Source organism: Anoplopoma fimbria, chromosome 14 (genome assembly GCF_027596085.1).
Source record: "Anoplopoma fimbria isolate UVic2021 breed Golden Eagle Sablefish chromosome 14, Afim_UVic_2022, whole genome shotgun sequence".
Lineage (NCBI taxonomy): Eukaryota > Metazoa > Chordata > Actinopteri > Perciformes > Anoplopomatidae > Anoplopoma > Anoplopoma fimbria.
The window spans coordinates 15,290,871-15,306,059 of record NC_072462.1 but is presented as its reverse complement, the minus strand read 5'-3'; the positions used below and the strand labels follow the sequence as shown (position 1 = coordinate 15,306,059).

The 15,189-nt window shown below is 39.6% G+C and overlaps 2 protein-coding genes across 3 annotated transcripts in view; both read left to right on the top strand.

The window, feature by feature from the left end:
- Positions 1 to 4,083, top strand: exosc2 (exosome component 2). The gene is made up of 9 exons (XM_054612670.1): positions 1 to 376; positions 931 to 1,032; positions 1,166 to 1,211; positions 1,354 to 1,443; positions 1,541 to 1,606; positions 1,699 to 1,767; positions 2,481 to 2,657; positions 2,905 to 3,033; positions 3,670 to 4,083. Exons 1-9 carry the CDS (start codon positions 255 to 257, stop codon positions 3,748 to 3,750), a joined length of 882 nt encoding a protein of 293 aa, XP_054468645.1. The 5' UTR covers positions 1 to 254; the 3' UTR covers positions 3,751 to 4,083.
- Positions 4,084 to 6,263: 2,180 nt separating this feature from the next.
- The window catches only part of abl1 (c-abl oncogene 1, non-receptor tyrosine kinase), a 30,598-nt gene continuing 21,672 nt past the window's right edge, over positions 6,264 to 15,189 (top strand). For both annotated transcript variants that reach the window (XM_054612085.1, XM_054612084.1), the window contains exon 1: positions 6,264 to 6,576. In XM_054612085.1, coding sequence (XP_054468060.1) covers positions 6,450 to 6,576 — 127 coding nt within the window. In that variant the 5' untranslated portion in view covers positions 6,264 to 6,449. The remainder of the gene's footprint in view (positions 6,577 to 15,189) is intronic.

Genomic DNA, 15,189 nt, shown 5'->3' with positions numbered 1-15,189 from the left:
AAAGAAGAAGAAGAAGAATAAGAAGAAGTTTAAGCAAGCGAGCTGACAGATCAATGCTACAGATATACAGTATTTTCCAATTCTTCCATGTTACTGGACTTATTAAGCGATTTAAAGCATCCAGTAACGTTAGTTAGATAAAAAAAACATTTGCCCCATACTTCGATAGATAGGTGGCGGTATAATACGTAGAGTTGCCAGGGAGGAAAGAAGAAGAAGAAGAAGAAGAAGCAAAAAAAAAAAGAAGAAGAAGCATGGCTGCTGACATGAGATTACCAACTGTTCAAAAAACAGTGTCTTTATCAGCTTCAGCTTTCGACCGAAAAGATCTGGTCGTCCCCGGCGATGTTATCACTTCAGACACCGGCTTCATGAGGTAGGCATTCGGTTGGTGCAGCGGTGGTGTGATCGCCTGCTGTGGATGGTGGACAGACCATGTTGTCATGGAAGGAAATCCACTAACATGAGCTTGAGGGAATCTATATAATCTAATAATCATGGGATCATGTAAAATATGTAGCATAAAGTAGATCTGATATGGCCGTCATCATCAGCAGGTAGATGATGGATTGAACATCTTCAATCTCATTATGCAGGTTGCACTAGCTTTAAGTTACCTCCCTTACACAATATAGCCAATTTCAAAAGCGGGAAGTTTGCTGGCTTTTACTTTGACCATAATAATATTGCTGTTTCCCAATCAACACTTTATGCCTATCCTGTCTGGTTTGCCATCAACAATGATAAGTGTATATCCTGCCACCCTTAAAGGCAGACATATAATATATAATGCACGTTTAATTTGGATAGGATTCTCTGAACGAGAACAAAATAATAATTAAATTCTTTGAAATTGTGTCTGTGAATACTTGGTGGTGCTTCGGCGCATTCCTGTTAAGGTCATCATTGGTGTACACCATTTCTCCCCAGGGGTCATGGTACCTATGTTGATGATGACAAGCTGACGGCTTCAGTTGCTGGAGAGGTGCAGAGAGTAGACAAGCTGATCTGCGTCAGACCACTTAAGACCAGGTAAGTGATTCAATTTAAGTTCTTAAACATTTACATACAGAGAGTTAAGTTGTACTGAACTGACTCATGCATGTTTTACGTGCTTATGATAAGTTATGTAATTATAATTTTGTGTTCTGTTATTGAATTGCAGGTTCAACGGTGAGGTTGGAGATGTGGTGGTTGGCAGAGTCACAGAGGTAAAGCACCGCCTCCGCATCTCTTCATTACATTTTTAAATGTATCCTAACAATATATGGTTGTACCATTTTTGCTAGTAAGACATTTTTATCAAAAATGGGTGGGTTTTTTTGTGATATGTTTTTTTTGTGATATGTTTAGGTACAACAGAAAAGGTGGAAGGTGGAGACCAACTCCCGGCTGGACTCTGTCCTGTTGTTGTCCTCTGTCAATCTGCCTGGAGGAGAGCTGGTGAGATGCTTAAAAATGTGATTCACTGGGAGGAGTGTTCTGTGTATTACACAGTTTTATTAATTGCTTAAAATCTTTATTTGTTTTTCTCTTTTAGAGGAGACGATCAGCAGAAGACGAGCTCACCATGAGAGAATACCTTCAGGAGGGCGACCTCATCAGTGTAACTCATAGTTTATTATAATCTTTCATTGGCTTCTCCGTGTCTTTATTTTCACTCATGATGTTGTTGTTGCTCTTTTTCTGTGCTTTCAGGCAGAGGTGCAGTCTGTCTTCTCAGACGGAGCCCTATCCCTGCACACCCGTAGCTTAAAGTATGGAAAAGTAAGTTAAGCGAGTGCACACAAGGACAAGTGCAGAATACAGCTGTTATGATAACCCCAAATAATGGTTCAGTTTGCTCTATGACTCACTGTTTGTTGCTCAACCGAACAAAACCAAATGTACCAAAGGGCCAGGATGCACTTGAAATTCCCAAAATATGCACATTTTGGGGTTTTAACCATGTCTGTGTACAGCCCATTTTTAACAGTGTCTCTAGTCTAGCAGCTAATACATAATTGAGTACAAACTAATATAAATAAATAAACATTCAACAACGCATTACCATAAGTTGGAAATGATTCACTCAGTGGTTAGTTACACACTTATTTTGAGATGATAATAAATGTTTAGATATGTAACATCAGTGCCAGATGGGTAACTTAGTGGTCTTCCACTTTTCATTGCTGCCCCCCTTGTCCTCTGGTAAGATGCAACTATAAAAGTCAAGAGGCAGAACAAATATATAAGCTCAAATTAATACAGGGAATTATTTTTAAAAAAAAGTAGAAAGCTGTGCATTTAACGCAAGGCTTAAGACAGTGTAATCATTATTGTAACACAGTATATTACAGACACAAAACCTTGAGTTTGATCTTGTTGATCTTGCATTACAAAATGTAGCTTTGCTTTTGTTACTAAAATGAGCTCATAATAATTTATCTTATTTCCTAATTTGACCTTTATATCCTGTTTCTATTTCTATGTACCTTCAGTTGGGTCAAGGAGTGCTGGTACAGCTCTCTCCTTCTCTGATCAAGAGGCAGAAAACCCATTTCCACAATCTGCCTTGTGGTGCATCCATCATCCTCGGGAATAACGGCTTTGTGTGGTTGTATCCCACACCTGAACAACTGGATGAGGAGGCTGGGGGATTCTATACCAGCCTGGAGGTGGGAACAGAACACTATTTCATTGGTTCACTAATCAATACATTGATAAATACACACTTTGATTTAAATTAAGAAGTTATTAGCTAACCTGGTCTTGTTTGGATACCCTTATCGTACAGTATATGAATAATCTGCATAGAGGAGACACGTTTATTTTTAATTACTTGTAATCGACTGCATCCAAATTGTATTTCCATGTATAAATTTAACTTATTTGTTTGTATTTTTCTTGTCTTTCCCCTTCCAGCCTGTTAGTCTGTCAGATCGAGAGGTGATTTCACGGTTGAGAAACTGTCTACTCGCTTTGGCTGCACACAAGGTCCTTTTGTATGACACCAGTGTTCTCTATTGCTATGAATCTTCAGTTCCACATGAGGTAGGAATCATTCAGATTATTTCTTTCCAACAGTATCTATTTCTTTATTATGTAAAGCAATGTCAAAGAAAAATAAAATAAAAAGTAGATTTTGTCTGTGATGTATTGTGCCACCTGGTGGTCATATTGGAAACCTACTGGAAAGCAACAATTGATTGCAGTTCTCAACTTTGACTCTGCTGTTCTAAAACAGTGTGGAGCAGACTAGGCTGATTTCACTGCTTTTTTGGGGCAGGGAACTGATGATTTAATCACTAATGCTTCTCATGAATACAGTTCTTATAAAATAGTGGCATGTTAGCAAATATGCTATCACATATTACGTATATGTTTTGGCACATATTGCATAAACAATAGTTTTAGTTAATTGTTGATGTAGACATTAATTTGTAAAGTTTTCTCTCTTGCCAATAATGCTAGCTAACAAGCCCAACACAGTTGTTTTATTGGTTTCTGAGGAGTCTCCTCTTACGCTACAATTCACAGGACACTGAAGTAAACATTGCTAAAGACTGTGTGTCTCAGTAACAAAATAAAAAAATATGTTTACTATTAATTCTAAGAGAATTGCATCCACAAATGTGCATTTTTCAGCGTAACTGATATATAATTCTTTGCTTTATTCTCTCTGGGTAGGTCAAGGACATCTTGAAACCAGAAGTGATGGAGGAGATTGTAATGTTGACGCAACAGAAGCTGTTGGAACAGGAAGGTTAAAGAGCACAAACGTTTGACCTGATCAAGCAGCTATGTCGCGGACTGACCACCTATTTTGAGGACCGATTTTCCTTTTTTCAAAGAACCATTGTTATTGTGACAGCCCTTTTGTACAGTTGAACAGCTCCAAGTGTATTTTATGTGACAATACCGATGATTATTGTTTGACTGCTGATTATGAAAGGTATTTTCTCTCAATTCTGCAGCATTCAGAAATCACTAGAGTAGCTGTTCTTGTGTTTTAAAGAGGTTTAGTGGAACACTTTTGATAATGTGTGGTGTTAAACAAAAAACTGTTGTATGCAATACATTTTCTATAAATTTCAGTATTTCTCAGTGTGGTGTGTTTTGTTGAATGATGAAGAAACAGAATGGAAAAAATGTCTCTAAACTTGAGTCTTGTTCAGGGGTTTAAGTTAATGTATGCATGCAATCTTTTCCCACTAGCATTAACAGGGTATAAATTACAGGAAGTCTTTAAAATGTTTATTTTTTTGTTAATTAAGACAGTTAGCAGTTACTTTCTTTACTATAAAATAGTGGATTAACTGAGCTAATGAAAGTTGTGAGGCCAATCACAGCACGACAGATTTATCACAGGTTTTACATTTTTATTATATGAGTTGTTATCAGTATCAGTGCACAAAGCTCAGGCAAAACAACAACAACAACAACTCAAGGCACTTAAACAGTGTCATCATCACATAGGATGTCCATCAGATTTTGCAGGGCTTTTTAACAACACCATGGGTGAATTGGAGTACCTGAGATCAAAATGAAGCTTGCAAAAACAGTATCATACCAGTTTTTTGCCAGGTATTACTTCAACTTGTGTTTTCTGAGTATGAAAACACAAGTTTTCATACTCAGAAAACGGGGATGGAGGTGCCCGGTCCTCCTGCACTCCCAGCATACTAAAACCTCCGGTGCCCTGTACTAGCCCGCGCACGCACGCTACGTCACGCGTCGCCCCACCCACATATTTCTGCAAACCACCTTGCGTATGGAAGTATGGCGGCACAAGCGACACAACTGCAGCTCGGCCAAAGTTTATTGCTCAGATTTTCACGTGAGAGCGATGAATAAGTACGCGGACCGAGGGGACGGCGACAAAGAGCTCGGCGCATGCACACAGAGGGGAGGACTTCCGGAGAGAGTGGTCGGTCTCTGGCCGAGCTGAGTTTCCTCGATTTCTCTTCACCTCCCTGATTGAAGTGCTTTCAGTCCGGGTACCACAGGGGAAGAGACTCCACCAGACGGGAAGAGTGGACACGGAAGTTTGAAACAAGTTGATCATCTGGCTCCACAAAGACAAATAGAAACTGTGCCGTCCAGAGATGTGTTTTGGAGACTTTTGAGTGCAGCTGGTGCAAAAGTTTCTAACCTTAACCCTGCAAGAACCAACTGTTGCGTGCTCGGTGTGCATGTCAGGGTCTGGCGCTGCAAAGCAGCAGCAGCTAGCGTTAGTTAGCCTCCATGGCTACCTCCAACATTAGCCTGAGGTCGCCAGCTTACCAACAGTGTAAATGTTTCTGTGTAAGTTTCCATTCACGTGTCTTTTACTGCATAAAGATTCAACTGCAGTGCAAGTGTTGGGATATGCAGTCTGTCATTTTTCACTTTAGTCCTTATTGATTATTGATGATTGATTGTTTTTTTTGTTTTGTTTTTTTAACTTTTGCTGTTTTGAAGCATTTAGTTGCACAGGGGCAATATGTGTAACTATAACACTAGTTAATGCTCTGCTGCAGTTCAGTGATGAGTTTGCATGTCCTCGATGTTTTCATGTTGGATTTTTTATTTTTATGGTGCACCTTGTCGCCTGTCAACACTTTATTTCTTGATTGTCGTGTGTGCAAGTGTACTGAAGTTTAACAATGTTAACTTGTCATTTAAAGAGCTTGGTTGGCATTAGAAAGAGGAAATGCATTATCCTAGATATAACAGAGGGGAAATGGGGCTTTATGAAGAGGGAAGTAGATGGTAGGTGTAACGTTACTGACAACATAGTTTAAGGACAGTTAGAAATAAACAAGAGCATACTTTAAACAAGTTCACTCACACCTATCTGAGGATTTTTTTATTTTTTTCTACATTGTAGATTAATATTGAAGACATCCAAACTATGAAGGAACACATATGGAATTATGTGGTAAACAAACAAATGCTCAACAAACCAGAATATGTTTTATATTTTAGATTCTTCAAAGTAGTTGAATGAGAAGGTGTGTCCAAACTTTTGACTGGTACTGTGTGTCAACCCTAGGATGCATATGTTAAATACATTGTTACTACATTGTTGTGAGTGTGTTGTTTGCAGAACACATTTAAGCTAGTGTCATTTGTACAATTTGTGTTTTAATGCAGTTTTTCTGTCTGAAACAATCACATTGCTCTTAATGAAGTCATCAATGATTCTTGCTTTCTTTTTTCAACCCTCCAGATTACTTTGAAAAGCCCTTCTTTGGCCTCTGAAGCCCTCAGGATCCATTAATGCATGATAAACTGAGACATACTGGAGTAATACGGATCTGCATAGGTGAATCGCAGCACCCATACTCCAGGAGAGGACAGGCTGAGCCAGGAGAAGGGGTTCCTGTCTTCTCTCAATCCCGTCCCTGCTTGGAGACCAACTTTTGGACGGTGAACGCCTTGGTCCAGCTTGGAGAGTCCCGGCTGCGGCCTGGCACCCTGCCCTTATGGGGCAGCAGCCGGGGAAGTTTGTAGGGGACCAGAGGAGACCTAGTCTGCCGGCCTTCATCAAGGGTGGAAAGAGAGAGTCGTCACGCCATGGGACCCAGCCCTGTAATGTTTTTGCTGTGCACGGTAAGAACAAATATTTCTGTTAAGGTCCTTGAAAGGTCTCTTGTCATTGACAGCAAATTTGTTTGTCGAGCTGTTATCAGTTTGCTTAGTGCTATAAATGTGTTAAATGAAAATGTCAGGGATAAGCATTGCATCCTCTCGTGCATCATATGCCCCAACAGGCCAAGGATCAAATACTTAGACACCTTTGTGTCTTGTGTTTCCTTTTGTCTGTTGGCATTAGTGCTTTTCAACAAAGTGAATCATATAATGAAAAGGAGTAGACTGGTTTGGCCGTTTTACCATTTGTTCACTGTTGTGAAAAAGTTAGAAACCAACACACAGAAGATGTCAGGACATGTAATTAGAAATTGCAAGACTGTACATATAGCCTAAACACTACTGTGGTTGCATTATAGAGAATATAGCTTGCCAGCGGAATAAAAGACTGCAATAATACATTTGAACTGCTTATAATCAAAATACACATAAATTACAATTACAAGTAGCTCTCAAAGCCACTCTTTGCCGTCCACTTCGACACAGGGAGGTGATAGTTATAATGAATCTGTACTTTTGATTGGTCACTTTTTTGGTCTTTATTGTTGTCACGGTCATCGGACACTTGATCAATACAGAGTGGGATTTTTTTTTTTTGTTGTAGCTACAAGACATACTGCCTACAGATGTACTGCCGCTAGCAAGGAGGCCTTTAATCAATCATATGTGCGCTGTACATTGCGAATGCTATGGTGTTATGTTGACTCAGTTGGTATCGCTGTCATGTTGAGCTGTGATAGTGCAGCGAGAGTCATAAAGACGCTGTATTAACCTCTACAGATCCAGCCACTGTCACGTTGTCTGACATTTGTTCAATTCACTGTCACACCGAGGGACTAACTAGTTTCTTGTACTAGATACAAATAATTTAACACCAAATCCATACGTCTCAAAAGCCTGTTATGTTGGTAGTATGTTGTTACAAATGTTATATTTTATTGATACTTGCTGATTTTAGTGTAATTATTATCAGAGGTAACTTTTGTGTTGTTGTTCCGTTGACTTTCGAACACACTTTGCCATTTTCATCTGAAATTTTGTTTTCAGCTGTTTTAGATAAAAGAAATACTTCACTAACTAGACTTTTGGCATTACCGTGAATAAATGCAAGCTGAGACATATTTTTGTCAATATGAAATTGAAGACGTCATAACAAAATACCAAGCATTATTGTGGAGCTTTGAGATATTCCTTAAGGGTGTAAAGGGATAGTTTCTTTGACATACAGTGATTTACGTTACGTACTGGCATTGATATTGGTGCACGTATATCAGGTTAGGCTATTGATCCTGTAGTCCGAGATTTCCCAGCCATCTGTTTGTTTCGAAGAAATGAACAAGGGTCCAACATCTTTTTGTATTTCTAACATTGGAATGTTCTGTCAGACTTCACTGAAAACAGTTTCATAAGAGAGAGAGGTCTTGGGAGACTGAAGCATTGTCAACAAACTAATGTCACATTATGGTTATGCACTGCACCAGGAAAATATGTATGGACTGCTCATAACTTGTAAGTTTGCAAAGACTTGTGTTCTAGACTAAAACAAAGAATGGCTCACTTACCATCAGAGAGTCACAGCAGTTTTGTGGGGGAAAGTGCAATAAGGCTGTGTGCAGTGTGACCTGATTATAGTGACAGCTGTAAGCATATGGAACACAGTAAAAGATGAGCTGACCCCGGCCTTACCCCTGCCCTTATTAAGCTTACATTGTTTGAGAAACACATTTTTGAGAAACAAGAAAAATAACATACACATCTGTGATGTAAAGAAGAGTATGTACTGTAGCAGAGTGCAGCAGTGCCTCCGCCTGTGCATACACAGGATGGTGTGTAGTGTGTACTACAAAGTGCTATATGATATTATAGATGTGGCAGCAAACAGTTGTGTTCAAAAGTCAGACTGCAAATGACAATTATTTGCATGATTTAATTTTCTCAATAAATCAATTTATCTTCCTGTCAATAAAATGTGAAATCGTGACGTGAAATTGCCTATTAACAGTTTCCAAAGCCACAATGGACATCCAACCAACGTCCAAAATGGGGAAAAAAATATCGCGTTAATTATCACATAATATTATTATATAATCAGCAATTCATCACAAGCAGGAAGCTGGTGAATTTCTAGTCGGAATTATCTGTGCTATAAAGTGTGTTCAAACTATCCCAGAATATATTGTAAAAAGTACTGTACAATTGATTGTTAGAGAGTTTACAACCATCATGCATTGCAAAAACGAAAAAAAAAGGCAAGTTTAGATGGCTGTCAAATGAAAGGATACCTGAAATGTTTGGATTGATATCAGACACAGCCAAAGTAGCCACAGATACACCTGAAACATGGCCCTGCGGGAATGAGCTCTTCACGCCCATGCTGCCCTCCTCAAGGAGCCTCTTTGTCCTCTGGGGAAGGCTGGCATGCTGCCGGCACAGAGCCTCACCATGCTCTGCAAAGCTGTGAACCAATATCCCCTATATCACACTTGAGGTGGACGTCTTACCTGCTGATGTTTCGTCCTTGAGTTGTGTATCGCCCAACTCAAATGACCCATCAAATGACAATATTTAAAGCAAGCTTGACTGAGCATAGAAAGCAGACTTTTGTAGCTTCAATCATGACCCAATGAAACCAGTGGCTACATCACCAGTTACTTCACTTCTTGTTTTTATAGTCAAAGGTTTGATATTTACAAGTTGGGGCTTATGAAAGTGTCTTTGTGGTGATTTATGTCTTAATGTATTGCCCATAATAGCCCCACACAATATCACCAAGGTAGAGGAAAGGCTTGTTCTCAACCATAAAATTAAAAACAAAACCATGAAAGTATTGGTGAGATAAACAGAAAATATATACATCAATGTGTATTGTTGAACAAGATTCAAATACAATTGCCACCCCATCAGGAAAATGCATGTATCGGTTGAGCGATGAAGCTAAACTGTTTAAGCTTTATAAAATGATCACTTGCCATTGAACTGGATGCACGCTAACTGATAAGTTTACCAAATGGGTCCGTAGGCCTGTGAACGCCTTGGCAGGACTACTTTCCACTGTCTCTAAGTCTTGCATAACACAGAGGAGGACAGGACAGGAAAGGTCAGAAAAACAGAATGAAAGCCTTTGCCGGTAAATGGATCGAATTTGGCAAAGGGTCACTGACATGGGACGCCCTTGCTTTCCCCTTTTTTCTCCCTTTCCTCCTCGTGAGCAGGTTAGACTATGAGAGGGGATGTGAGTCATAGTGCAGGAGGAGGGCAATATCAACACATGATTTTACATCAGTGTGTTTTCTTTTCTTCCTGGTGAGCCCCAGCTAGTCAACGCTAGGCTAGCCCACGCCATGCTGCTTCTCAGCAGGCAGGTTCAGACCTTTGCATGCAGCTGCCTGTGAGAGAGACGGAGGCAGTGGAGGGCAAGCAAAGACCTGTCTCTGCTCTTGGCATCTCTGTGTACTGTACAGTGGGGAGGTATGATCTCACTGGCTCGCTGGCAGCGATCATAGTGATTGAGCAGGGTAGTACATTTCTGGAACCATTACTCGCACACTGTATTTCCAGCTTATTTTTTGCTCAAATAACTAAGGATCTCCTCAAAATGATCTATGGAACTAGATGAACTATGGACTAGATTAAAAGCTGCAGGGGGTTACTAGGCCTGTTTAAGAAACAGGTCTGAGCACAACAGAAGAGTGTATTTGATCTCTTCTTCTTTCTTACTTTGTCCTGTGTATTATGTTCCATTGTAGATACATAAACACATCCTGGATTTACGATATGCTTGTACAGCTGTGGTAATTGCTGATATTCAGCCACTCGTATCTACAAAAAATGTATATCAGTTTTACAGTTTAGTAGCCATTAATTAGAAACAATTATATCTATGCTATCTACTGCAGCTTTTCCTTGCCAAACCGGTGACATTTTGAGGTATTAAAAGTAATTTTACTGAAATTAAATAATTGCAACAAAGATTGTGTTGCCATGATAGCTAGCAGGATAACTTTGCTTTAGTCAGAGATTGTTGTGGTTATTACACTCAGTAAGGTGAAATTTGTTCCATCAAATATGTGCCTCCCTCCCTCCCTCCCTTAATTTTTAGTATGCAGGAAGTGGAATTGCTGTGTGCATGTATTTAACAAAGGAATGATGCATTGCATTTTTTCCCCCTGCCCTGTAAAAGGCTGACTGAGGAAAGAGGAAAGCATATTTGGGATTTGTAGGGTTCATCATAACAATATTGTCTGATTTAGAGGTATCTTAGTAATTGCTTTTCCTACATTTGACAGTTTGAGGGAAATTTGCCCCCTGGTGGTTGCTTTTATTCATGGGGTTGATGTGTTTAATTAGGGTGTATTGCAATTGCGACCTAGATGCCATATCCATTCAAAGACAACACATTTTTTTTAGGTCTTATTTGCAGTGTTACTAATGCAACTACTGGTACTGTTTCATATTAAAAACCCATCACTGATATTTTACCTGTGATAGTTTTTTAATCCGAAGCACTTACAGGAAGGCACACTCACACAAACACACATTCAAAATATGTCATTGAATCATTCAAATATATAATGTTAGATCCAATACAGATTTAAAGACACCAATAGCAATGTCCATGTCCTGTGTGTAGTCCCCTCAGCTAGAGAAAGACACTGATGCGTATGTGTGATGCCAGTCAGTTTTGGGTTTTTTTTGACTTATTTGCTAGTGAGCATTTTTCATTGGAATGAATTGGCTACCATGTTTGAATTCATCAGTGGTTAGATCAAATAATCAAAGGGTCTGATCATGGTTGCACGTTGTATGTCACAGGTATTTTAGCCAATTTGGAAATTGGACATGCAAGGAGTCCATTAACAATTACAGTTATTCAATTTCTAATGCAAACAATGCATCGAGGCTCAGAGCTCAGAATGCATCACATCATTACAGGTTTGCAAGAGAGTAGTTTGTAGTCCTCTGTTTATTCAGTCATTTTGTTCATGAAATTGTGCCTTTTGTATTGAGATTAAACAATAAGCAGTAAATCCCCCTAAATTCCTGGAAAACAACAACAGCTGGAAAGAGTGTAAGGGTTTTACAAACGGCGGTTTTGGCATGCGATTGGCAACTGATTGCCCTCTGACTACAGGCAACTTTAATTTGTAGACAACAAGAAGAGAAACAGTGCCAACCTATGGTCATCAGCCAGACGAGTTGGGTTACAGAAAATGTAGAGTCTTCTTGCATGTTGCTTCCTGCTTGGATAGCTTTCAGTGTGGACACAACAAGACTTTTTTTTCTTACTCATAAGCTTCACCCCCTCAATTTTTCCCCTGTTTGACGCCTGGAGGCTAAACTGGCAAAGCTTCAAGTATGTTCAAGGCACATTATAATATGGGGATGAAGGAAGATGACACCCCGTTCGTTTGTTGTCTCTATTGGCTCATTCCTATTCAGGGTCATCGGGTGCTGGAGCAGTATGTATACGGCAGAAAACAGGAAAACACCGCTTACCAGCTTCTAGTGTGTCCATGAGCAACTAAATAAGAAACCATTGGACTTGCATGTCTGTTAAACACATAAAGGGTGAAACAGGAAAATATGTGAAGGAGAAGATATACATTTTCTTCATCCACAACAAATGTTTTGTTATGATCTTAATTGCACATGTATAGGTTTCAGTTTTTAAGTGATGGTGGATAATAGAGATGCACTGATATCGGCCTGATACTGATAAAAATAGCTGCATCGGGTATCTGCAACAATGGGACAATCAGGTATCGCATACTTTCATTCTAATAAATAACTATAAAGGACAATAAAATCTATGTATTTATTTGTTACATGTTTTTTTTACAAAGTTAGGAAACCAGTGTTTAGTCCAGCCTGATTTTGCCCAACGCATTAAAAAGAATGATCCCAGTGACTTCCACACAGTGACACATACTGCTTGTCAGTTAACCGCTGGTATCAGATTGGTAATCCCAGGAACCGGGACCGAAAAAAGTCGGATTGGTGGTTAATGTACTTTAAAAGTTGGATTTTGGAGCAAGGTTAGACATTGAAACCCCTCCTCTCATGTAGCCCTTTGGTGACATCGTTTGAGTGTGTGTGTGTGTGTGTGTGTGTGTGTGTGTGTGTGTGTGTGTGTGTGTGTGTGTGTGTGTGTGTGTGTGTGTGTGTGTGTGTGTGTGTGTGTGTGTGTGTGTGTGTGTGTGTGTGTGTGTGTGTGTGTGTGTGTGTGTGTGTGTGTGTGTGTGTGTGTGTGTGTGTGTGAGAGAGAGTTTCCTGCAGCAGCTGCGTTCAGCGTTCATGCAGTAAGTGAATCCATTTTAGTTTTAGTCTGTCTGGCTCTTTCTTGGCTGGGTCTCGAGGAATCTATACAGTCTATACAGCAAATCTCCTCCCATGATCCCTGTGGGTTCTGAAGACGGCAGGAGGGGTTTTGTTTGTGTGTGTGTGTGTGTGTGTGTGTGTGTGTGTGTGTGTGTGTGTGTGTGCACGCTCACTCACACCCACGTACATTCCCATGCAGCAGGCGCCTCATAGTAATGCTCATTCAGGCCAGCTGTTAGGCCCCTGGTGGCTTGTCCTTAGCCGTGGCTGGCCATGTCTCCAGACTAATGGGCACACACACACACACACACACACACACACTCACACACTCACACAAACACAGACACTGTGTAACTCTCCAGTGAGAGGACTTCTCCCGTATCTAATCTGTTTACTTTTTTTAACCTCGATAGTTGTTTGACGGTCCTTTTTAGTGATGGCATTTTGACAAATTTCCCCTGTAAAGTGTGTGTGTGTGTGTGTGTGTGTGTGTGTGTGTGTGTGTGTGTGTGTGTGTGTGTGTGTGTGTGTGTGTGTGTGTGTGTGTGTGTGTGTGTGTGTGTGTGTGTGTGTGTGTGTGTGTGTGTGTGTGTGTGTGTGTGTGTGTGTGTGTGTGTGTGTGTGTGTGTCACACATTTGTCCCTTGCCGGATGACACCTTGCTGATTACCAAGTGTTTTCCCCTCTCATCACGTTTTGACCACCTGGAAAGCGTCTGCTTTATTTACCACCCTGGCTGATGGCTACTCAAAACAGCTGTTTTTATAAATCAAGGTAGTTGAAGCCTCACAAGTTCTTTATTTTTAACTCCTGTACTCAAAGTCCACATGACCTAAATTCAGGTCAGACAAAGCATGAAAAATATATACAGTACTGTATCATGTCCAAATCTGAAATAGTCTGAATAATTAAGTCATTAAGCTAGATATCTACAGATACACATATGATCCATTTCCCACAGAAAAACCATAACCAGATGAATCTATTTTGTCTGTCTAATTATAGTCTGCACAGGACTGGTTTACAAGGAGGAGGCACGATTATTATGGTATTTGACCTATGCTAATGACATTTCTGTTTTATCCAAGTTTCCCAGTAGACCATGAAAGCTTCATTGTGAGCCAGCATGCACAATAACGGGACCCTGAACTGAAGTAGCTTAATGGAATCTAGACATTGTAACGTTATTATTTACACCTCTTTACTTCTGTGACTTGTCAAAATGCGTTAATGAAAAATAACAATTCTGTAACATAGTAACTTGTCTGGTCAGTGTGACCCTATCAATAGATTCCTGGCCTACAGCCTCTTTGTACTCCGGTCCACTCTGTTTTCTAGTGAATCACTCGTGTTTGTATGTAATCTGTTGCCCCAGAGGTGTGTTGAGTAATAATGCATATTTTACTCTGAGAAAAAGAGAGCGAGAGAGTTGAACGTAGGGCAAGCCACAGCAGTGGAGTGAAGAATGTGACCTCTTTTTGCATTCCTCCCTCAAATAACTGGTGCAATCCCCTTCCCTCCCTCCCTCTGTTCCCCCTTCTTTTTTTCCTCCCCTTCTCTTTTTCTCTTTTTCTCCTTTTTTACATTGTGTCTCTATTTAATTGTCTTGCTAAGTTTTTTTTATTTTAAATATATGTTAAACATAACAGTTTCATAGACAAAGAGAACAAGAGCAAAAATGTGGCTAAATTTCTGAAAATCAGCACACAACAATGGAGCCATCAAAAAATATTACAGTATACAAAACTTCACAGAATATAGGCAGCAAGCATTAGCAACCGTGTATCGGCTTTCCAGAGTGTAGAAGTTGAGATCATATGTGTATTTTATATTAAAAAAATAGTAATGTGGGTTTGTCCTTTTTTTGTCTTATTTTTTAATGGTTAACTGCTCTCTCCCACTATTTTTGTCATGTAAGACACGGTCATGACCCTTTCTATATATTGTATGGATGGTTGATATTTGACTTCCCTTTGTTTGCTCTCAAAGTGCATTATTTACAAAAAAAAACAAAGATTATGCATGAAATGATGTCTGTCCTTTGTTAGTCTGTAAAACCGTGCACCATAGCTGTTTTTTGGTTTGATGGTATGAAATAAAACGTTTAAAATGAATTAAATTGCTGCAAAAAACATCTAAATGCAAAGATTGAGAAATCATCTTATAATTGTAATGAAGTCTATTTGAAAGGGAAAAAATCCCAAATGCAAATAAAGAAGGAAAATAAATCACAAATGAACAAACAAAAGCTTACACA